The 23,225-nt window shown below is 34.7% G+C and overlaps 2 protein-coding genes across 11 annotated transcripts in view; both read left to right on the top strand.

Annotated features, from left to right (window-relative positions):
• LOC143144706 (monocarboxylate transporter 9-like) overlaps window positions 1-6,796 on the top strand; it is a 9,679-nt gene extending 2,883 nt beyond the window's left edge. For 2 of the 10 annotated variants that reach the window (XM_076307379.1, XM_076307381.1), the window contains exons 2-8: window positions 354-546; window positions 1,633-1,903; window positions 2,147-2,391; window positions 3,230-3,533; window positions 3,655-3,882; window positions 5,259-5,453; window positions 5,788-6,796. In XM_076307379.1, the coding sequence (XP_076163494.1) occupies window positions 481-546; window positions 1,633-1,903; window positions 2,147-2,391; window positions 3,230-3,533; window positions 3,655-3,882; window positions 5,259-5,453; window positions 5,788-5,951 (1,473 nt within the window). In that variant the 5' untranslated portion in view covers window positions 354-480 and the 3' untranslated portion in view covers window positions 5,952-6,796. Of the gene's footprint in view, window positions 1-353; window positions 547-1,632; window positions 1,904-2,146; window positions 2,392-3,229; window positions 3,534-3,654; window positions 3,957-4,055; window positions 5,219-5,258 lie in introns of those variants that run through there. The other 8 variants (XM_076307383.1, XM_076307384.1, XR_012991494.1 and 5 more) reach the window with 7 other exon arrangements.
• A 3,905-nt stretch (window positions 6,797-10,701) lies between these two features.
• Window positions 10,702-16,815, top strand: Spz4 (Spaetzle domain-containing protein 4). Its single transcript, XM_076307144.1, has 6 exons — window positions 10,702-10,737; window positions 12,179-12,357; window positions 14,193-14,348; window positions 14,604-15,383; window positions 15,755-15,877; window positions 16,431-16,815. The coding sequence occupies exons 1-6, from the start codon at window positions 10,708-10,710 to the stop codon at window positions 16,672-16,674; spliced, it is 1,512 nt and encodes a 503-aa protein (XP_076163259.1). The 5' UTR covers window positions 10,702-10,707; the 3' UTR covers window positions 16,675-16,815.
• Window positions 16,816-23,225: the final 6,410 nt, after the last annotated feature.

Consider the following 23,225-nt stretch of genomic DNA (forward strand, 5'->3'; position numbering starts at 1 on the left):
CTATCAGATACTTTGAAAAAATTATAATCGGTAGAAAAGAATTACTTTATTTCAGAATTTAGTAAACGTCAAAAGTGGAAAACCTTTATTATTTGAGAAATTGTAATGATTATTAACTTCTTATTGTCATCGTTTACCTAAACATATGCTCGAGGGAATGTAATGTGTAACTATGAATACAGAATAAAGCAAACGTTGATCCATAATGACTTTCAAACACGCTTCGATTTCTCGACAAGTGCTCTGAAGCATAAACAATTCTTGCACGTGCCTGTGTAGATAGATATATCCAATACTTACCCACACTACTAAGTGTGTATCTTATCATTTGTCCAATCCCGTTTTGTATTTAGCCGACACTCTAAGTTTGCAGTTCGCCGCCGGCTCCAAGACAAGGCGAAGGAGAGGAAGAAGCAACGCAGCTGTGTTCCCGTAATTTCTGAGAATCATTAAAGACGAAGGTCGGCCAAGTTCGATAAAATGTCACGCGAGGAACCTGATAAAGGTTGGGCCTGGATGATCGTCGTCGCTGTGACAATCATCAACGTGAGTTTCTTCGATTTTTTTCCCATTTTTAGTATCGAAGATCCACGATGTGTGTACCGTATCGTGACGTATCTTTGAGATATTCCGGCGTGTTCGATGACCACGTGTTTCTCACTTAACTTTCTGATACCGTCACGAAGTAAAATCAAACGTTATAGTTTCTATTGTAGGTACTATTGTTATCGAGATAGCCGATTTTAAAGAATCGAAAGTGTAAATTAAATATCATTACTTACTATATCATTCTTAATTCGTATATGTCACTTTCCTGTATGTAATAATAATAAATTTATGTACCCTATGTATTATTCGTGCTTCAAGTTGATAAATACGACATACATACGACAGGCGTTTATTTATCAGAAAGTAATATGTCAAGCGATATTCGTGATTAATTACGAATGCTTAGTATAAATAGAAATACTTTTTTTCTGTAAAATGAAAGGTTTTTAAATGAAAAATATACTAAAATAAACAACGTGGATTAGAATGAAACATGGAAAGATTTTAAGGATTCAAAATTTAATTCCAGCTTGTCATTGTGTACTTTTCTTACCGCTGGAAATATTTAGCAAAAATATTACACAATCTTATAGAGAAGATTCTCTTACTTAGAGAAGCGTTTAAATATTATATAGCAATGAATTTATTATATAATATAGATATTTATTCAGTTTGCCTAATTTTAGTAAGGTAAAAATAATTTTTTTAACAATATCGTTATACACTTGTCTAAAAATACGTATATCTTATTAAAAACCATGATGTCAATTCACCGAAAGTTAATTTAACTTGACATTGCAGTAAGTATTTCTTGAAAAGAGATTAATAACATATCCAAGATATTCCTAAACTATTTATGTCAAATTATCGCTAAAACTGGATCTTCAGATTCATGTTTAGCCTTATTTTAATGATTGTTAGAGTGTATGCAAAATCCGTACTGAGAATATTGAAGAACATCCGTAACAATTTAACTTTCCGAAGTGCATGGTACACAGTTTCGGAACAAGATAAAGAGTTCCGTTACCGTATAAAGTGTGTACTTGTGTCTTCAATTATTTATTAAGCGTACAATTGTTTCAGTTGGCGATACTTCCAATACAACAATTCTACGGCCTTATCTTCACGGATCGTTTCTATTCACTCGGTATCACCGCCACACAAACATCCTTCATTCTTCATCTGAATGGAACAATCGCGTGTAGTCTGGGTCTGATAAGCGGCCCGATGATGAAGAGATTCACATTTCGAAAGGTCGCTTTCATCGGTGGCTTGACCGTCGCCATTGGTATCTGCATGACTGCGTTCGCTGTCTCTCTTACCTCTATTATTGTCACTTATTGTATTATCGTTGGTGAGTAATTCGTATCTTGTTTCTGTCTCTGGTTTTGCATACAGTAGACTTCTATTGACACCGCGAAGCGTCGTTCTAGAATAAAATCGTGCAGTGTTATTAAAAATGGATGCATAATAGCAATCAATCATTTCTTATCATGAAACGTTTTAAAATGTATACATACATTCTATACTTTATACTCTTAAATTCTCTGAAGTACAACATCATTGTGAATTTACGATACGATATCATGGTTCATAGGTATCGGTCACGGAATTGTGTTTCCAGCAACAAGTCTAGCTCTCGTTACATATTTTCGAAAGAAACGTAACGTGGCAATGGGATTCTCGGTAACATTGACCGGTCTGGGTCCAATTGTTATGCCACTTTTAATAGCAAAACTATTAGAAAATTATGCTACCACTGGGACACTCTTAATCCTTGCTGGTATCGCCACACATTCGCTTGTTGGAGCATCGTTGTTAAGACCATTTCAAGAGAAAGAAGTGAGTTTGAAATTCATTGAATAAAAACACCATTATTAAGAAGACACTGAAGGGAGTATAAAATACCCTTCCTGAAAAGAAGGTAATTCTTTATGGATAAAATAAATTGAAAATTAAATACAAACAAGTTTTTCTCGCGCGATGCTTCGTTTTCGAGAAAATTGACATTGAAAATTCGCAGAAATTTCTGCAAATTTTTGACAGACATATAGTATTTCTCTACTTTTTCTTTATTTATTTCTGTTATGTTTGAAAAAATTTACAGTGGTCAAAATTGCATCAAGCTTTCTTTATTTATTGTTATTATTTATTTATTTAAGTCTAATAATGTTGCGCATACAGAATTGTAGGAATAAAAAAGTTAAGAACTGATTTTAATGGATTGATAAAGTTTTCTTGAGAAAAATAAACCCAGGATTTTCTCCGAACTGTTTTTAATTATATATAATTGAAAGCTTTTTAAAATTGATTTAAATAACGAATAATTCAAAGTAATTCGAATGAACAGTCACTTGTGACATGCATTATTTATATATAATACTAATCGGCTGATTGTGGAGCAACGCATATTCATACACAAAGAACACGTGTCCATGACGCAAATTCCCAAAAAATGTTAATTACTCCTATCTCGATAACGAAGCCTCGGATTAAGAAATAAAATATTATTCTTTTTTCTTTATAACGGGACGAGCAATTGATAGTGTTAAAAAATTTTGCTGATTAAATTTTAGTACGTGCTTTAATTGTGTGATTTAACCATTATGGTTCGGTGTCTTCTTAAAATCGTAGAAAAAGACAATTATTGACGTTCACCGCCAGATTTGATTTCTAATAGATTACAAGTATAACAAAGGGCAATGACATCACGGAATCTTCCGCAGAGTATAACGATAACAGTGCCGTGAAAGAGACCAATGAAGTGAAACTTGAAAATTTGACTGATGTTAAAAACGGCGATGTTAATTGTCGTTTATCGAACGAAAACGTGGAACGAGAAATGGAAAAATGCGAGCCACTTTTAACGCAAAATGTGAACATTGAAAGTAAGACGAAAAAGAAACAAAAGATTTTGTCAAAAATTTCTGAACATATGGATCTCGATCTTTTAAAGGACAGGCGTTACATTGCAGTCATCTTGGGTAATTTTATTATATTTTCACTCTTAAAAATAATAATTCATAGTTGATGTATTCTTGTAAAACTTCGTATCACTATGTCAAAACGTATAATCGTTTACCAGCCACGTTTTCTTTGCAACAGGTATGGGAGTGTCCTTGTCTGCAGAAATGAATTTCAACGCAATGATTCCGTTCGTACTTTCCGAGCTCTCAGGACTTGAAAGAACTACGATTGCTACTTTGATGTCGATCCAAGCCACTTCAGACATCACTGCACGACTGTGCGTTCCACTATTGGCACAAAAAGCTGGATGGAAGTCCAAGAATCTTTACATTTCTTCCTTGATAGGTTCTACTCTAGGAAGGACCAGTACGTACAATAACGTAAAATATTCGAAAATGAGAAATCGACACCTTCACGGCAACGAATATACAATATGCTGGGTGGGTTGATTTTAGGTTTATGGTAACTTACGTAAATTCAGTGAAAATTAAGAGCATTTTATCTACCGAATCATTCACCAACAAATTTTGTTTGTTAAGTATCAGATGATACGAGGATCAACGATCAGTATTTGCATGTTCTCAAATCCTTATCGGAGATAACTATAAAATGTCGGAATTATTTTTCGAAAATATATTGTATATACATACCTGGAAACTTTCAACAGTTTTAACAACAAGAGCAATTAATTCTTAACTGAAATTTACTTAAAACTGAACTAAATAATCACTACGGACGTCAATCGTGAGTAGGTGAATATAGTGGACGAATAATTCATTTGTAAACAAGTGATCGGATCTCGTGAATAAGAAGAAAGTTTTGCTTCGTTAAGGTATTAAAACAACGTTGACAAAAGTCAGATAATCAAATTGAGTAGTCATACTTCATCCTCACCTTACTCTTCAGATGTTTGATCAAAGATTTTAAAACTTATCTCAATAAGAGAACTGAGAAAATAAGGAGTGTCAAAATGGCGGTGGCTCTTCAAATGAAATTTCATTGTGTATAATGGTATCGATAAAGTAGAACAAAAATCATAAAGAAACGTAAATAATGAAGGAGTGTATATTATTCGTTCATAAAATACGTATATTTTATGATATTTTAAAATTTTATGAAAAATACGCATCAACTTAGGGACTAACCTGACGTATCTAATGCGATCAAGATTTCCAATAGAAAGCAACATGGCCTAATATGACCTTGCAACAATGGAAAAAGGCAAGCAAGAGAATTTCGTAAAAGAAGTATATTAATGTAGTAATTCCCAGTTGTATGAAATCATTTTTCCTCGGTTGGATGAAATAGGATCATCCTTATCACTGTTTACTTCTTTGGCACGAACGACTCTTGCGTTCAATAGTCTCAATTAAGAGCCATAAGATACACACGTTGGACTTGAGTTTTATGATTCAACGAAAATTATGACTTCTATATGTTTCACTACATCTTTAGAAAAGTCAAATCAAATAAATCCAAATACTTGGACTAATTTTCGTTGGAAAAATCCTCACCAATTTATTACAAATGCTCGTCCAAATATCTGTGTATAAAATGATACAATTTTTATTTTTAAAACTAAAAAGTCATAAGTAGTTAAATGGTTTTATTTTAAATCTATTTATCAAAGTTATACAGAATCTTAAAATATAAATAGCAATATTATTTGTTCGTGTATACTCACATCCGTTATAGATATTACGTTTTATTGTGATAAGTTAAGTAAATGTTCTTAATTTCAGTTTTAACAATCTGGGGAAACACCTACATTGTAGTAGTTTGTGTGTCATTGATTATTGGCATTGCAAAAGGAACGAAAGCTGTTTTTCAAGCTTTAATAATTCCTGATTATGTTCCTCTAAAAAAACTACCAGCTGCATGTGGAATGCAAATGGTTTGCAACGGTATGTTATCTATTGGCATAGGTCCAATTATAGGTGAGTGATCGTTTAATTTAGTTACCTTTAATATACTTTTATCGTCATCTCGTAAATCATCCAAAACATTTGATACAGGTTTTTATTTATGGTTTATTAAAACTTGCCTTGTAATATTAACTGGTTAATCAAAAATCATTTATTTCACCAAATTATAGAAATATTAATAGGTAACTACAAATAAAATCGCACTAATTTTCAATTTTCACATATGTATTACTATATGATCTTATACCATGACATTCACAGTAATTTGTTTCATTCAATGAATAACAATACACATTCCTACAATTAATTATTTATCAATTGTTTCTTGTCTTTTCTCATATTTAAGGTTTAGTGCATGATTCGATGAACAGTTACGTAAGTGCTCTACATTTCACTTCGGTTTTAAGTCTTTCATGCATTCTCTTATGGTATGTAGGAGGATTTTTGACCTATAAAGAAAAAAAAGAAACGATAGAAATACAAGAAAATTCATCTGATTCTAATGTTTAAGTAATTATTATATAACTCGTATGACAAAAGTCTTTTCTTGACAGAAAAATTTAGAAAATATACAAAAATAAAGGAATATTTGTTATATGTGCAAAACCATGTGAATACTAATTAGGTTACAAATGATTAAATAGCAACATATTTTTTTATAAATACGTTATTAAATTTATATTTTAATATAGATTTTTAAGAAACATTATTAATAAGGAAACTTAGATCGCTCATATTTGATCTCTTTAAAAATTAGCTATATTTATGAAAGAATTCGCAATAAATATCAAACGTTTCTTTTTTTATCCATTTTTAGTTTTTCCTGATAAAATTATTTCTTGAAGCGTTTTTCTACTTCAATTAACACCAACTGTCACCCTTTTTTCCATGTGAGCCATTTCACGGCATATCAATTACGTTTTACAATCGAGCTTAGAAATTTCGATGAGAGAAGTATAAGTCATCATTTTGCTAGTTTCGTTTAAAAATTACAGGACGTTAACATTTGTGATTTTTAGCTATTTTCAATAGATTGGGCTGCATCCAAAAAATTGGAATGTAAAATGATTTTCGGATAGAAATTTAACTTTAACAAATAGTTACTACTTTTCAAGAGATGGTTTTTTCTTTGAGAACTAAAAATGAATGAAAACAATTACTAACACTTATATCAGTCCTTTTTACTGCAGCCAAGATACTCCTGTAAGTAGAGATTAAAATAATAAAAATAATATAAGAATCGGCAGAAAATTAATGTCGAATATTTTTATTAAAGAATTTTACTGTCTTTTGTATAGAATCGTATAGTTTTATAACTGAAGTATTGTATATACCGAATCGTATTATTTTGTTACTAATACTCAATGCCACATAATGTAAAGCAGAATTAAGAATTAATAAAAGATTGAACGTAACTTTATGTAATAAGATGTAGAAATACATAATATTTTTTAAATCCGCTTTTTTCTTTTCCTCTTTAAAAACGTCCTCGAATTATGTACTTACCATTTTTACCTTATTAAATAAAGTTCTATTTTTTAACATTGCTGTATGTATTACATAGAGAGGAAATTAATGTATTTTTAAATATGTCTTTTTTTGTTCTTATTATTCTTCGTGTATCACTGAAGATACCTCAAAACCGAAACATTTTAAATATATATATTTAAAATGAAAAGATTACTGGAGTACCCTGAACAATTACGAATCTAGTCATTAAACAAACAAATTTTAAAAAGTCATTTATTGTACTGTATAGGTACGTTTTATATAGTTTTAATATGTTTTAATCATTTACTTCTTCTGGCATGCATAATTCACACAGAAAATATGGAAGAACATCTTTTATATACACCGTGTGGCTTACACTTATTACTGCACCTGTTAGAAATTTCTTGATATCGAGTGTCTATTACATTCCCTTACTTGTGCATAGTTTAACAGAATTTATGCAACACCAGTAATTACGTTATCCGACATCGTAGTTGTAAACTTTGCTTGAGTATGCATGCGCGCGTGAGTGGCGAACAGCTTTCTTTTCTACTTCTAGGTGAAGATGCAAGAACTAGCAATGGGACTAATACGATTAAATATTGACAATACTCGAACAATTAATTCGAAAGATATCGAATCTTATACATTTATCAATTTTAGATACTAACACTTTTGTACTAACACTTCGATATCCAATAATCATCGATACTATTCAAATATATTATATAACAAAATTTTTAAAAAGCGTAATCGGTATTGAGCAACTGCAGTGACGAAAAAAAAATATTACAATTAAAATAAGAAACTGATTATAATTGTAAACTGATTATGATTGTAAATTAATGTTAACACAGATACATAAACTTAACGATACTTTCGAGAAAGTATCAAATTACGAAACTTCTACTTTATTTTTGTTTTTAAATTGGGAATAAATACCATTATTTCTTTATCTTGGTTCTATAAATATATATTTAATTTTTAAAAAATTTAATTAAAAAATAACAAATCTATATCAGGTAGTAGCATACAATATTTTCCATTGAGGGTTTAATAGATACCAACGTGTTTGATACTGTTTGATGCTAGATCACAATTTACGAACTGGTACCAATGATTCTGATTCGGAATCATTCCCATCGCTAGCAAGAACCAGTATTTGCGTTCACCACCTACCGTCGCAAACTGGTATTTTGCCAACCAGTAATCGGGCAAAACGATGCTCCAATAATCCAATGCTATTCACCTAACGGAATGGTGGAGTATAATACTATTACCTTAAGGCTGCCGACGGTATTAAAGGCGCATCTTTAAAAAGGAGAAAGCAACATGGAACGTAAACGCATGTAAACGATTCTACTTAAATTGCACCGTGCTTTCATGGAATTCAGAGTGCCCGGGCTTATATAAACAGCTGATTGTTTAAAAAATTATTACAAATAACACGGTAATCGCGTGTTTTTTTTTTTTAAAGATACATAAAAACATTATACAAGTATATTTTTGTATACAATTGAAATGTTCTGATATTTCGAAATAATAAAAAAAATCTAACGTATAAATATGTTTTCAATATTTTTACCACCTTAAAAAATGTTAACATGACCCCCTAAGGGATCTTTTCGATGCTCTGATTTATGTGAATTCGTGTATCTGCAAGATGCTATTGCACTTTGTTCCTAATGAAAAGATGTGCAAAAATAGGGTAGGTAAATATTGTATTTAGGGTATCTCTTTATATAGCGTTTTTATTCGTTTTTTACGTTTTTGTATTATCTAATCCTTAATTCCTTGAAAGTAATCGTAAACAAATTAATGCAAAATAGAATGTAGGCAAAATTGTATTTTCTTTTTTCTGAAATAATTATTTAGAATTCTACGTTAGAAATTTGATGCAAATTTCAAACTGAAGGTAAGTTGATCTACTGATATTTGTTGTTTAGAAGGAATATTTTACACAAGTTTAGAGTATCGATAGAATAATTATTTAAGTAAAAAATTATCTGAATAATTCTTCGAATAAAGTATTCTCCCAATTCCTTTGTTAATTACAAATAAATTCGTTATATCGTTTCATTTGATGCAGATCGCTTTATTAAGCTGCATCTGTTAAATCGTGTTTCGACAAATTAAATTAACTGATTCGATGTAACGAATAGAAACGTTTCATCGTTCGATAATAAATTATTAATCATCATTGTTGTCTGTCATCTGTTATTGGAATTAACTTTTGTACGTATAATCGGTTTGTGACACCATTTAAAATAAAATATACGAATGATCGTATTAGACATAATAGTATCATAAATATTATACATTAAGAATACAATTTCTTTAAACGATAATCTGGATGAAAATTTATTCTGATTCTATCCATAAGCTGGTTATAGTAAAGACAAATGCACTCCCTCTATTTCCAAGTCACGGTTGGCATTGAAACCGAATTGTTTTTGATTTCGTTATCATGACGCGTATAAGCATGGTAACGAAAGCGTTGCATCTTTTGTCGCATCTATCAAGGCGTTTTTGTCCAGAACACGGTGTGATCGCACAAAAGCAGGAAACTTGAGTGAAACAGCCTGCAGTGACAGTGGTTTCGAGGTCAGTAGAACAGGCGGAAAGTTTCGATATAAGCGTTAAACAGCATTTACGACTATACTCGTCTACTTCTTTTTTCCATTTGTAAATAAATCTCGTACAAGAAGCATCGGTGAAACAGAAGAAAATTATTTTTCCAATCGTTAGATATTTGTCGTTATGTGATTTTTATGGAAACTTTTCAAAAAAATGAGAAAACGAGTGACATATTTAACCATTCCTATACTATAGACAAATGCAATTCATTTGCTCCAACTACTCAAAAATGATTGATAAAAGACACTGGAAAAAGTACACTTTGTACTACATTTTCTACATCTACTATTATATTCGTAATCGAACGCTTAACGAGATCCGTGAAATGTTCTCTCTTTAATCGTTTCGGGATCGATTCGTAGATGTCAAACCATTGGTTGCTGTACCTTTTTGTTTTGTTTTTTCGTATCTCCGTTCGATTTGTTTCCAAACGAATAGAGAGACAATGCCCAAGAGAAAGGACACATCGACGAGTCCGAGATCCCGCGCGATCACGGGACAAGAGATCGGAGAGAAAAAGCGGGGTAACGTTGAACGAGAGACAGATCTTTTAGCGGTGCTACCTACCGCGGTGGATCGCATTCATCTCGTGAAACATTACTATTTCCGGAGATGGACGGTGCCGTGAGCGCGTACTCTTACCCACCTTTCTCCTAATTGACCAAGGAAGAGATCCGTTGCGCCAGCAGCCCGTAGGGCCCTTGCTACGTCACTGTGGGGGCCCCGTGACACACATCAATGGGCCCAAATGTAACGGTACCCGCAACAGTGACCTACTCACCGGGCGACGTGCTCTCTCTTCCCCTTTCTTCCCTCGTTTCGCCTCTCGTTCCCACTTGAGTTCTCGGTCAAGCGAGCGTCGAACGCGCACGAAGGACTCCGCGGCCTGCACGTACTTTTACCAGCGCGAAACCGCTCGCGTCGCATGTGCCGCCGGCTGATTACAGCCAGTAATGAAAGCGTCCTCCTCGCGCGTGGAGGTGCTGTCATGTAGCCGCGAATGTCCGTCTGTCGTCGTCCTTTTTACGGTAGCCAATCGGCTTCTCAGTGAAAACGATACGCGCACGGACTACGAGCGTAATCGGCGACGTGCTGGGCCCCTGGGTCCAAAACACCGAACAAACGTCAAACGCGAGTTATGAATGTAATCGTGCTTCTCGTCCTCCAGGTGAGCGTTCATCCGACACACCGTCTTATCCTTAACCCTTTGCACTCGAGTCGCTGATCGATACACCGTTGTAAAGGAAATTTTTACAACTCGTAGTGAACAAAAAAAAAAATACTTCGCAAAATATGTACAAAGATACAAGATCGAAATCCATTCTACGATTTATTCTTAACTTTTGATTTAAAAGGTCTCCACGAGCTTTTCGATTTCCCGTGTGAAACAACTAATCGAGCGCAAAGGGTCGATTCCTGTTCGTTTTCATGGAAGTTTCGATAATTATTCGTTAATGTTTGTACGTAACGGATCGCCACATCCTTGAGATATATCACGCAGGATGAAATTCCGAGAAATCCGCATTTGAATCGCGCGGGGATCGTAGCTTCGAAGTTTCCCAATTCGTTAACCAAATGCTACTTAACGCAAGGTAGAGAAAGACGCATGGTGGAGGGGGAGATACGGACGAGTGACCGAGTGTTACGTTTCAGAAAAGAATTGTATCGTCTTCGAAGTAGAAACAGACCAATCCAGATCGCTACTTTTCACACGTAGTTCGAAACTACGTATCTCAGCCACCATAAACGACCTCCACGTGATTCAAGGCACGAGTTACTCGCGACTCTATTCTTTCGAGTATATTCGAAAATCGTAACGATCTACGAGGTATAACCTTTTGCAAATAATTGTCGAACTTTATCAAGTGGAAAGTGTGTTAGTACATTATGTACCGGAAACGTAGAAATATGTCTTCCGCAAACTGTCTTCTAACGACCGGAGGCGTCACAAGCGATTGCTCGTAGTGCTGAAATCTTATATGTATTCCTTTCCTGGAGTCTCGCTTATCTTAATTTTCTTCTAGATCACTTTATCGCGTCCTGTTTCTCTGCTGGATTTGTTTATCGGTGACTTATATTGGTAACGTTTTCTCATCGTTTCGAGTCCGTTATGTCCATTCGAACAAAACAGTTGCGATCATTCGCATCTCGTTAGAGCATTACCAAACCCCCAGTAGATCCATGGTAATCTTGAACGTCGATAGCTGATCAATTTACAGACCCACTAACATCCTGTGTTTAATCACTGCGTTTTGTAACGTTGCGAATGGTTTATCACAATTTTAGTATTTATATACTTTGGGTGTACTCTACTCAGTGACAATGTTTGCTTAACATATTTCGTAAATAAAATTATTCAAAACTTTACAGTACTATTAAATTCAATTTGTTTGAAAAATTGTATAGAAATGTTGCAGCACCATTGATGCACTTAAACATTAATATGCGTAAACAGCGACCTTTTTCCTTAGACACTTAGGTATCTCTGTAATGTATTATATAACATACATTTGTAAGTAAATCAATGTATTTCTTAATTTCGTTAGAAAATGTTGCAACTTCATTAGATGGAATTTTAACTATGTAATATTAATTTTATTACTATCTAGGTGATCACATATCAGCACGTGAGATGTCAAGGAGGTGGTGGTCCAAGTACCTTCGGATACGATGCATCATCGGCTTGCAGCAAACCGTACTCGCGTTCCAGTCGTGCACGATTCACAAATCTTCCTTGTGACTTTCGCCGACAAAACTGGTGCGCGATAGCTGGCAGTGCTTATCCTTGGTACGTCAATATAATTATTTCTACTATCGTAGAATCGAAGAAAGTTATCATCACGAAAGATCTTTCATCGCTCATACTTTTCTAATATTTAATCCACCGAGAGTTCTGAGAATATTATTATTAAAAAATTGTGTAAAATTTGATTCGCGTATACGTGTACGTAAACTAGTAATTTTTCGAGTAGATTTTATCGTTACGAAACTATCTTTATAATGGACATTGATGTACCAGTGTTACATCCAATGCAAACAGTAGGAACGGTTTGTGCACATTTAAACGTAATGGCTTCAAATTATACAAATGATTAGTGCACGGTGTTTTGATGATAATGAATATCCAAATATGGAAAAGAATTTAATTCATCGCGAATCGAGTGTGTTAGTACTTCATTCAGCTTCTCCTTGCCTTTTAAAATTTGCGTTACAATTGAAAATAGTAGAAAGCTAATTTAAAATACGAAGAGGGACAGTCTTGTATTTTCACTATTCAAACATATCACGTGCGCTACGAATTTTAAGTAAGGCACCGAATACCATCAATTATTAAAATCGTACGTGACTAAACTGAAAAGATATCGAGGAAGTACGCACTTTCATTCTCGGTGATACACTGACTTGAAATTCTTTTGGTAGTTCCAATATGACGAAAGAATCGAAACCATCAAATACATTCTAAATCATTTTCAGAACATCGAAATCTAATCCTCGTTATTTGCAATAAACTTTAACCATTTTTACACTACTCTCTACATTACAATTACAAACAAATGTTGCAATAATAGCTTTAGTAATACAGTACGATTTAAAGAAAGAGTCAAAGAGTTCAAGGACACATAGAACTCGGAGAGTTTTCTTGATAAAGATTTATTTATCAAAAAATGTTTTCTTTTTAATCGTTTTGGAATTGGTTTATAACACATCGAGGTTGTTGGATCGTTGTTTGCACCTATTCGTTCTTTACGTTTCTTAGTCAAGTAAATTATTTCCTCTTGAATCGGAGCTCTTTTTAAGACGTTGCGAATGTATTCGTTTCTAATGATGTGTTTAGAATTTATCTCAGACAAATTGATCGAACACGTTTCGTTTTTGTGATATTTGATTTTACAGTCATACAACTGGTTGCCGTGTATCCATATTGGTTTTATTATTGTTTTGTAGAGGAAAAGTTTACTTTACACGCAAAGTTTGGAGTTCTTATTGAGTGGTCGTCGCGAGCTTCTCTTTATCATTTATGTGTTTTATTTTTTGTGAGATGCGATCTATCCAAGTTAATTTACTATCTAGCTAGAGGCCTAGGTGTTTGACAGTTATTACTTGCGGAACGAGTGTGCGATTTATGTATAGATTTTCCGATCGTTCTTTTCTCCGAGTAAATGTAATACGGTTACATTTTGTTTTGTTAACTTTATCTTGTCCTTTGACCAGTCTTCTAATATCGGTAAGTGTGTTTTTAGATTCATTGTTACTATTTGGAAGTTTGAATCATGTTTTGTACCTATACCAAGATGGTTTTGAAATTAATTATGGCGTTTCTATTAACACGGAATGTTGCAACCATTCTGTTGGCTCCTCCGATAGCTTAGTTCGTGTGTTCGATTTTCTTATTGGTGGAATTCGAATTATTGTTTTTTAAATTAATTACCATGCAGGAGATCAAAATGAAAAGTAAGAACAATAAAAAGTTAACTTTCGAGAAAATAACGATTCGAACTGGAAAAATACAAAGTCGTTAGTCATCCGACATTAAATTCTGAGAAGAATTATAAATAAAATTTTAATTATTTTTATCAACAAAACACGTATTGTTTCGCGTGTTGTACACTCTTTCAATTTCAGGCATGCTGTACGACGCTTCGTACAAGAAAATCAAGGATTGATGAGACGTATGTACGGTGACGAAAGGCATATTAACGTATTGAGAGCAGAGTTTGAAAGAAACGACATAGAATTAAAATACGATGATTATTACCATCACTTCTCTGACGACCATAGGTAAGTTTTCAATAGCGAGCGTCGCTGCCGATCGATCTCGATCACTTTTTAAAATCGATTCGAATATTACACGTAACAAGAAAAATATACGAAGGAACTATATTTAAAAATAATTCGCTAACGCCGAGCACCTTAAACGTTTCGTAATATTCCGTGCAGAGAATTTACTTGAAACGCGATCAACGATGTAATAATACATTATTTCCCGTCGTTTCTTACCTCGTTTATTCGTCCAATCGCGAACAATCGTTTCAGGAAATACCAGTACACACACGATTACGAGTACTTCGAGAGCGAGGACAATCTGCGCATAAATGGCGACGAGAACGAGCGACGTGGCTTCACGAGCAGGTCGTTCAACGATAATGCCGGGAAACGAATGAACAAATTCCCAAAATTGAGCGAATACACCAGGCCTCATTTTCGACCGACCGAGAAATCAACCACCTCGACGCCAACAACCACGACCACGACCGCGACAACCACCACCTCGTCCATCACGGAACCGTCATCCTCCGCGGGAACATCGTCGTCGGTTACCACCTCGACCACTCGTGAACCAATCGCAAAGTCCGTTCCACCGACGACGATTACGACGAGCAGCATAAACGACGAGCGAAAAAGCAACACCGGGGAGGAGACGGCGGCACCACCGTCACCGATCACACCTTCCATTGTCAAGGAACAGAATTTCAGCATCAACGAGATTCCTGAGCAGATAGACAGGATCGACGAGGAGTTGAACGAAACTGTCGATGTATCGGAGGTACCAGAGGCCAGTTTCGACGAAACGTCGACAGCGAGTTTGCCCGGTACCACGGAACTGCCCGCTGAACTCGATAGCGGGGACCTGTTTGCCACGCCGAAAGAAACGACCGTTCAGGAGACCTCCAGTTCCAGCGAGCAACAAGAGTTCAAACCGCGACCGGAATATCGACCGGCGAATAAGCCGGAAGCTTCCATGGAAGGCCAGCTGTACCAGGACGTCGCCGCGAAAGATCAACAGGAACAACCGGTTCTGAAGCTCAGAGGAGTGTAAGTGGTGATCGTTTTATTTGCATCGGTTATGAATCCTCCGATGGTGTTTCACTTTTGTTCAATACTCTTATAACGTACCCCCCACTCTATTCCCCCCTCCTTCCAACGAACGTAATTAGTACGACGGAAATGACCAGAAGGCAAATTGCAAAGGCCGGTAACGGGCCAGCTCTAATTATTCGAAGTGTTATCGGATCGTCTCGTAACGTCCGCGTTCTCCAAACGCTGGCGTTTCACGGAGAACGAGTAACGTTTATCGATTTTGGAACGGTGTCACCGTGTCGCGCCATTACGAAATCGTGTCGTGTATATTCTTTTGTGATTTCAGATACGAATCGTTCGTATTACCTGTATCGAAAATGTTTCAGGAACGCTTGTCCCGTAAAGGAGGAGGTAGTTGCGCCATTTTGGGCGAACAATACAAGGGGCGAACTACTGGCACTCCTGAATCTGTACCCGTTCGAACAGTACGTTCATTGGGAGAAATGCACGTAAGTACCAACGCAAATTATTCCAATAACGAATTTATCGATATTCAAATCATGAATGTAAATCACGTATTCTTCTTAGCGATGTATTCTGGTCTAGACAGTTATTTTCGAGAAGAGGTTTGCGAATTAAACAGAAGCAAGTTAGAATTTATCGCGATTTCTCTTCGAAGGAATCGCCCATTAGACGATATTGCAAATTGAATATTAGTTTCTCCAAACGAGATCGAACTACCTCGCAATGTTCTTAGATACATGGATCTGTCATAGGTTCCGTCACAAGTATTTGTCTATTGTTCCGTTCTAAGTACGAACTATAAGGAAAGAAATGAGAAATATTACTACTTGCAACTTGAGAATTGATTTGCACAGTTAACAACGGAGGAAAAATAACGGTATCGTTGAAATGGCCACCTTTTGCGCGGAGAATTTTGCAAACAAATATGAGAAGCCTCGAGCACCTTGTGATGAAAATTTTACATTTTTTAACGGGACTTATGGCAGTGCCAGGTGATAATCTCGTACAATTACTGAATCTCATTCCGCTTGATTAAAGACACGAGAACAAACAGATGTACTGCAGAGACGGATGCAGATGCGAGCAGCAGTACAGACTCCACAGGTTGTTGGCTTACGACCCAAACAACGAGTGTCGTGGTATCTTCAGCGATTGGTTTAAGTTTCCGAGTTGTTGCGTTTGTCGTTGTTACGACCTGCCCCTAGAATTTCGCGTAACGTCACGGTCCCCGCGTACTCAGAGGCGTGTTAAAGTACGTCCACCTCGTAGCCGATACACGTAAAAAAAATCGTGGGCAATGCAATGATTAATGGTCCGGTTGCGTTTCAATTCCTCCTTGGAGAACGATGTGCGGACAATTTATCATTGCTCGTTCAATACAATTTTTGTTCCATTTCTATTTGACCTTTAATTGCTAATCCTACCGAACGCAATTTATTTATTAACGTGTCATATAATAATCTATCATACATTTCGTACCATTCATACCAAACTAATACAACATTACACTCATTTTTAGAAATTAAAAGTTAAGACGGAATCTCACGACATACTCTTAACGAATCAGTTAATCACATCGTACATTCGCAACAAAACATATATTTCTTTTATCTATCGAAGCGATCGATAACTGCTTTGAAAATGAAGTCGGGTTGATTATAGATGCAAATTAACTTAAACCGTTTCTGGTGATTACTGTTGAGTAAATTATATTTCTAGATGTAGGAATCATTACGAACACTTAATCAGGATTCAAACAGAGTTCTAGATCGCCGTACCGAATGGTGCATCAGCAATCAATGAAGTAACTTTATAGAGATACGAACAGTTTGTAACACTCGAGAGCATTAAATTTATTTTAAGATTAACGATCGATCGTTTTAATCGAATCGAGTATGTTCGACAAATTTATTTATATCTAGAGCAATCGACCGTTAAATTTTATTTAATTTATTGAAACGGGTAAAGTGTACGCGTGACTGGCAATTAAGGATCGATGTATCGAATGTTTCGTATAATGAATCAACACGAATCCGTTATTTTTAACAAATTTATAAATGAAGTTTACCATTAAGACACGACTTACATTATCGATAAGCGTTTGAGAAGCTTGTGTATATCAGACTTTTTCAAAATTGCAGAAGAGTTAACGAATTGTATATGGAAGAAATTAACATTGCTAATACATGCCATATGTACAAAATTGTTCTCAATATCGACTACGTCTACTGTATTCTGTAAATAATTGCATTAGCGTAAACAATGACGAGCGTTTCGCGAACGTAAACAACGTGAAACGTCAACGTTGAAACAATAAAACATAGCTACTTGTAGGACACACGCATAAGATTTCTTTGGCAAAGGTTTTAAATACGAAAGCATAATTAGTTTATTTTCAAAACGTAAGAAGATCTACTCGTGAAGAGATTAAGAAATAATAACAGTGGAATCCTAATGGCTCCCAGCCTAGTCAAGAAATTTAGTCTCCATTATCGTTTTAACGAAAAAAAAATAATTCCACAAAGGACTTCGAACAATTTGAAATGGCAAACGCAATCCGAGGAATACATGTTATTATTTTACCAGATCTCTTCGCCGTATATTGATGACTCGTTAAACATTGTTATAACTATTATATATGTATTCGCATCTTTGATACATATAACACTTGTACATATATTTATGTATCTAGAAAACGCTCAAAAATACACCGAATAATAATAGTACTTTAATGTAATTTTTAGCCAAATAACGAAACTTTTAATGGAACAAACCTTCAGTTTGGATGGATTATTTTTTTTTTAATATGGTTTTGTTGTGTCGATATAATTATTACTGTTTTTAAGACACTTGTTAAATATCTGCTCCAAGTAATCATAAGGCTCGTGAATAAAACCGCATAAGCCATGTTTCTGTTATATTTGTTGCTAGTTTTACTTGCGTGTAATGAATATTATGTAATGCTCGATTATTTAGGTTTATAATATGTAACAATTGTCGGTAAAGGAACAGTTTCTATTTTATAATATTAGTTTACATTGTTATATGTATCATCATTGTCTTTAAGAACATCATTATTTGTTTATGGGAATATACATTTCTGTAATATCGATGGTCATACATTTCGTACCAAAAAATGTGTAACAAAAGATATTCAATTCATCGACTTTGTAATTGTAAAACAATATTTCTTTATATAACAACATATATTGTCCTTAAAATGTAATAAAGAATCGATTTATTATAAAAATTAAACTCAGGAACGATCGTATTTAGATCGTTATTCGAAGAATCAACAAACATTAGAGTTTTCAGAAGAATCTGTCTTGAAAAGGTTAACTATGACACAAGTCTATGCAAAATGGAGCACAAACCTACCTACTTAAATTCTAATTATTCCTACCTGAATGAGCGATTGCATTTAATAGTAATATTCTCCCTACATAAAAGCTAATGTTAAACTACTAAAAGAGCCTACTTAACTAAATACCTAATTTCATTCACATCCTACATAACTAAACATCTAATTTCATTCACGTCCTACCTAATAGAAATATCTATAAAAATACAACACAACATATATTTCCTTTTTGTTTTAATGGCTGGTGCCACGAAGATTGTTCTGAAATATAAACTGTGAATATTAAATACAATGCCATATCTAAGAGCCTACCTAACTAAACATCTAATTTCACACCCAACCTAATATTTAGAAATATCTAAAAAAATCGCCGTATTAAATGAGCATGTACAATGACATATCCTAATTATAATGAAAACTAAAATTTAAATCAATTTGATTGATGCCTTTTTTAAGAAAAATAGCAATACCGCCTTCTTTGTTATTCCGTCCATCAAAATTAAATCTACTGAAACAAACGATGGGCAAAAATAGAGTTTCTGTCGTTAAACAAATTGAATTTATTGAAATACATCAATACATTGGGGATACAATCGGATTCTTTCGTTTCATTAACATATTCGCACTTTCATATTCATTACAAAAATATTGTTCTTTAAAGTTATCTATTTGCTCTTATAACATAAAAATTATTATTCTAAATTCGCAGCCAATTAGCTCAGTACTACCTGCGACGACGAATTATCGTTCGTCGCGAGTAATACCGATTACCAGGTCTCACCACGTGGAGGTTGCTGCGAGCGGAGACCCGGAGAGAGATAGATGGAATCAAAGTTCCATCGATCTCCCTCGACACGCGATACAAACGAAGATACTAAACCAAAGAGATGGAAGGAATCAATGTTCCTTCGATCTCCTCGTTTATTTCTGTCAAGCAATTACATTATGGAAAAATTAGGCAAAATTGGAAAAGACGCGTCACGAACCGTGCAGTTGGTCCTACTAGGTCGGTCCCGTTTCCCCTCAGTGGGCCCGATTAAAGAGGAAATGCACGACGCCGTCCACTCATATAGAGTGCCCCGTTTCTCCCAACTTCGCGTCAGGAACCACGCAAAGCGTGGACCTAACTTACGAAGGATGACGAAGAGAGGGTCGTATGGCACAGGGCTTCCACAGGGACCGATGCGAACACCTGCCCCTGTGTTCGCAGCATGTTCTCTCTGGAAGCGGACGCACCAGAAGAGACGGCGATCGACCGTTCGGACCACTTACACGGCCGGTCACTTGCTTATGCAACAAGCAGTGGTGACCGGGCTGAGGAACGAGGAAGCGAGCAAAAAGAAGCTAAAGATTGGATAATTGCTTGACAGATAACAGATATTTGTACACGGTGGCCTTAAAATTAACTTATTCCAAGCTAAACTAAAGATCCCACGGCGGTTGCGACGATAGTGTCCTCTTCGTTCTTCGTTCTTCGTTCTTCGTTCTTCGTTCTTCGTTCTTCGTTCTTCGTTCTTCGTTCTTCGTTCTTCGTTCTTCGTTCTTCGTTCTTCGTTCTTCGTTCTTCGTTCTTCGTTCTTCGTTCTTCGTTCTTCGTTCTTCGTTCTTCGTTCTTCGTTCTTCGTTCTTCGTTCTTCGTTCTTCGTTCTTCGTTCTTCGTTCTTCGTTCTTCGTTCTTCGTTCTTCGTTCTTCGTTCTTCGTTCTTCGTTCTTCGTTCTTCGTTCTTCGTTCTTCGTTCTTCGTTCTTCGTTCTTCGTTCTTCGTTCTTCGTTCTTCGTTCTTCGTTCTTCGTTCTACGTTCTCCGGTGTGCCTACCTAAGAGAAAACTAAAGTCAAGGCATGATGGAAAAATGATAGAAAATAGAAATGAAGTTGGTTAGTGATTAAATACAGTCATGCAGTAACAAAGGAAATAATGGCAACAATGACAAAAAAATAAACATGTCAAAACAAGTAGAAATTAAAATCAGAGTACAAATGAAATGAATTGGACAAAGAAACGATTAAAAAAAAAAAGAAAGGATTGAGAGAGTGGTCGCCAGTACTGACCACCGCCTACCGGCGGCCAGTACCGGTTACCAGGGTGGGGGGTCCCCCTTCCATAAACCTAAAACGAGTAGATCCGTCCACCTCGGAGCCTCCAGGAAGAATGAAATTTTAAACAACCGGGGGCTCCTTATATACCCTCCCCAAGGTGACTTACCGTTTCTTCCATTGTCTTTGTTCGATCTAATCGAAATTTTCGAAGGCGAACGGTTTCGGTGAATGTTTGTTCATTTCCGCGATTCTTACTAACATTTATGCATATTCCCAATATTGATCGAACAATGTGCATCTTATATATGTATTGCAATTAATTAAGAATCTTATAGAAATTGATTTTGATCGATACTCGATGTTAAAACGTGTTTCGTAAAGTTTTTAAGCATGGAATGTAACAATTGTTCATTAAATACATTAATTTAACATTTGTTTAATTCTTATAATTTACACAATACGCGTAGAAGTTGTGTTTTTTACATAAAAGCGCCGAAATTCTATTAATCGCTTTTCTAGATAGAAAAATAATCGCGATGAAGACTTGTGAATCGATAATCGATACATGTAGCCTTGAGAATGTCAGTTGGATCTCAAAGAAAAATTCCTTCGCGAACAAAGAATATTTCAACGAAATGATATTTTAAGCCATTATTTATACTAGGACATTGTTCATAATTGTTTAAAATATGTTGCGATGACATTTGTTAATAATTATGATAAACAAACGTCTAGATATTGCGAAATCTGCGAAGGCGAACGGTTTCGGTAAATTTTTGTTCTATTCCGCGATTGTTATTAACATTTATGCATGTTCGTATATTAATCGAACAATGTGCATCTTATTTATGCATTATAAATGATGAAGTAACTTATAGAAATTGATTTTGATCGAGACTCGATGTTAAAACGTGTTTCGTAAAGTTTTAAAGCATGGAAAGTAACAATTGTTTATTAGATACATTAATTTAATATTTGTTTCGTTCTTAAAATTTTCGGATTACGCGTAGAAGCTGTATTCTTTAAGAAAAGCGTCGAAATTCAATTAATCGCTTTTCTAAATAGAAAAATCATCGTGATGGACGTTTGTGAATCGATAAACATTTCCAGCCTTGATAATGTCGGTTTGATCTCAATAACAACAATTCCATCGCGAACAAAGAATATTTCAACGAAATGATATTTTAAGTCATAATTTATACTAGAACATTGTTAATAATTGTCTAAAGTATGGTCCTACGACGGTTGTTAATTAATATGATAAATAAACATCGAGATATTGCGAAATATGGGAAGATGAACGATTTCTGCGATTCTTTGTACATCCACGCGATTGTTATTAACATTTACGCATGTGCCGAATATTAATGTTACAATGTGCATCTCGTTTATGCATTATAAATTATTATTTAACCTTCAGAAATTAATTTTGATCGATTTTCGAAGTAAAAACATGTTTCTTAAAGTTTCAAATTATGGAAAGTATTACTTGTCTATTAGATACCACAATTTAACATTTGTTTCATTATTATAATTTACACAATACGCGTACAAGTTGTTTTCTTTACTTAAAAGAGTGAAAATTAAATAAATCACTATTCTAGATTGAAAACTCGTCGTGAAGAATATTTCTAAATCGATAATCGATACGTGTAACCTTGATAATGTCAGTTGGTTCTCGAAGAAAAATTCCTTGCCGAACAAAGAATATATCAACGAAATGATATTTTAAGCCATTATTTGTAGTAGAACATTGTTAATAATTGTTTAATCTACGGTCCCACGACAGTTGTTAATAATTATGATAAATAAACATCAAGATATTGCGAAATATGGGAAGACGAACGATTTCTGTGATTATTTGTTCATTTCGAAGATTGTTATTAACATTTATGCTTGTTCCCAATATTAATCGATCAATGTGCATCTCATTATGCATTACAAAAGATTAAGTAACTTATAGAAATTGACTTTGATCGAGATTCGATGTAGAAACGTATTTCGTAAAGTTTTAAAGCATGGAAAGTAATAATTATCCATTTGTTGCATTAATTTAACATTTTTTTAATTGTTATAATTTACATAATACTTGTAGAAGTTGTATTTTTTACTTAAAAACTCCAAAATTCAATCAATCGCTTTTCTACATAGAAAAATCATCGGGATGATCAGTTGTGAATCGATAATCGATACGTGTAGCCTTGACAATGTCGGTTGAACCTAAATGAAAACAATTCCATCGCGAACAAAGAATATTTCAACGAAATGATATTTTTAGCTATTATTTATAGCAGGGCATTCTTAATAATTGTTTAAACCATGGTCCTACGACAGTTGTTAATAATTATGGTAAATAAACATCAAGATATTGCGAAATCAGCAAAGCCAAACGGTTTTAGTGAATGTTTATTCATTTCCGCGATTGTTATTAACA

Source organism: Ptiloglossa arizonensis, chromosome 3, assembly GCF_051014685.1.
Source record: "Ptiloglossa arizonensis isolate GNS036 chromosome 3, iyPtiAriz1_principal, whole genome shotgun sequence".
NCBI lineage: Eukaryota > Metazoa > Arthropoda > Insecta > Hymenoptera > Colletidae > Ptiloglossa > Ptiloglossa arizonensis.

Bases quoted from the DNA above. Each gene is read 5' to 3' on its own strand.
- Spz4 (XM_076307144.1), top strand. From the start codon at position 10,708: ATGAATGTAATCGTGCTTCTCGTCCTCCAG. The intron at 15,384-15,754 runs GTAAGTGGTGAT...AAAATGTTTCAG, and splicing joins GTTCTGAAGCTCAGAGGAGT to GAACGCTTGTCCCGTAAAGG. The intron at 15,878-16,430 runs GTAAGTACCAAC...GCTTGATTAAAG, and splicing joins GTTCATTGGGAGAAATGCAC to ACACGAGAACAAACAGATGT.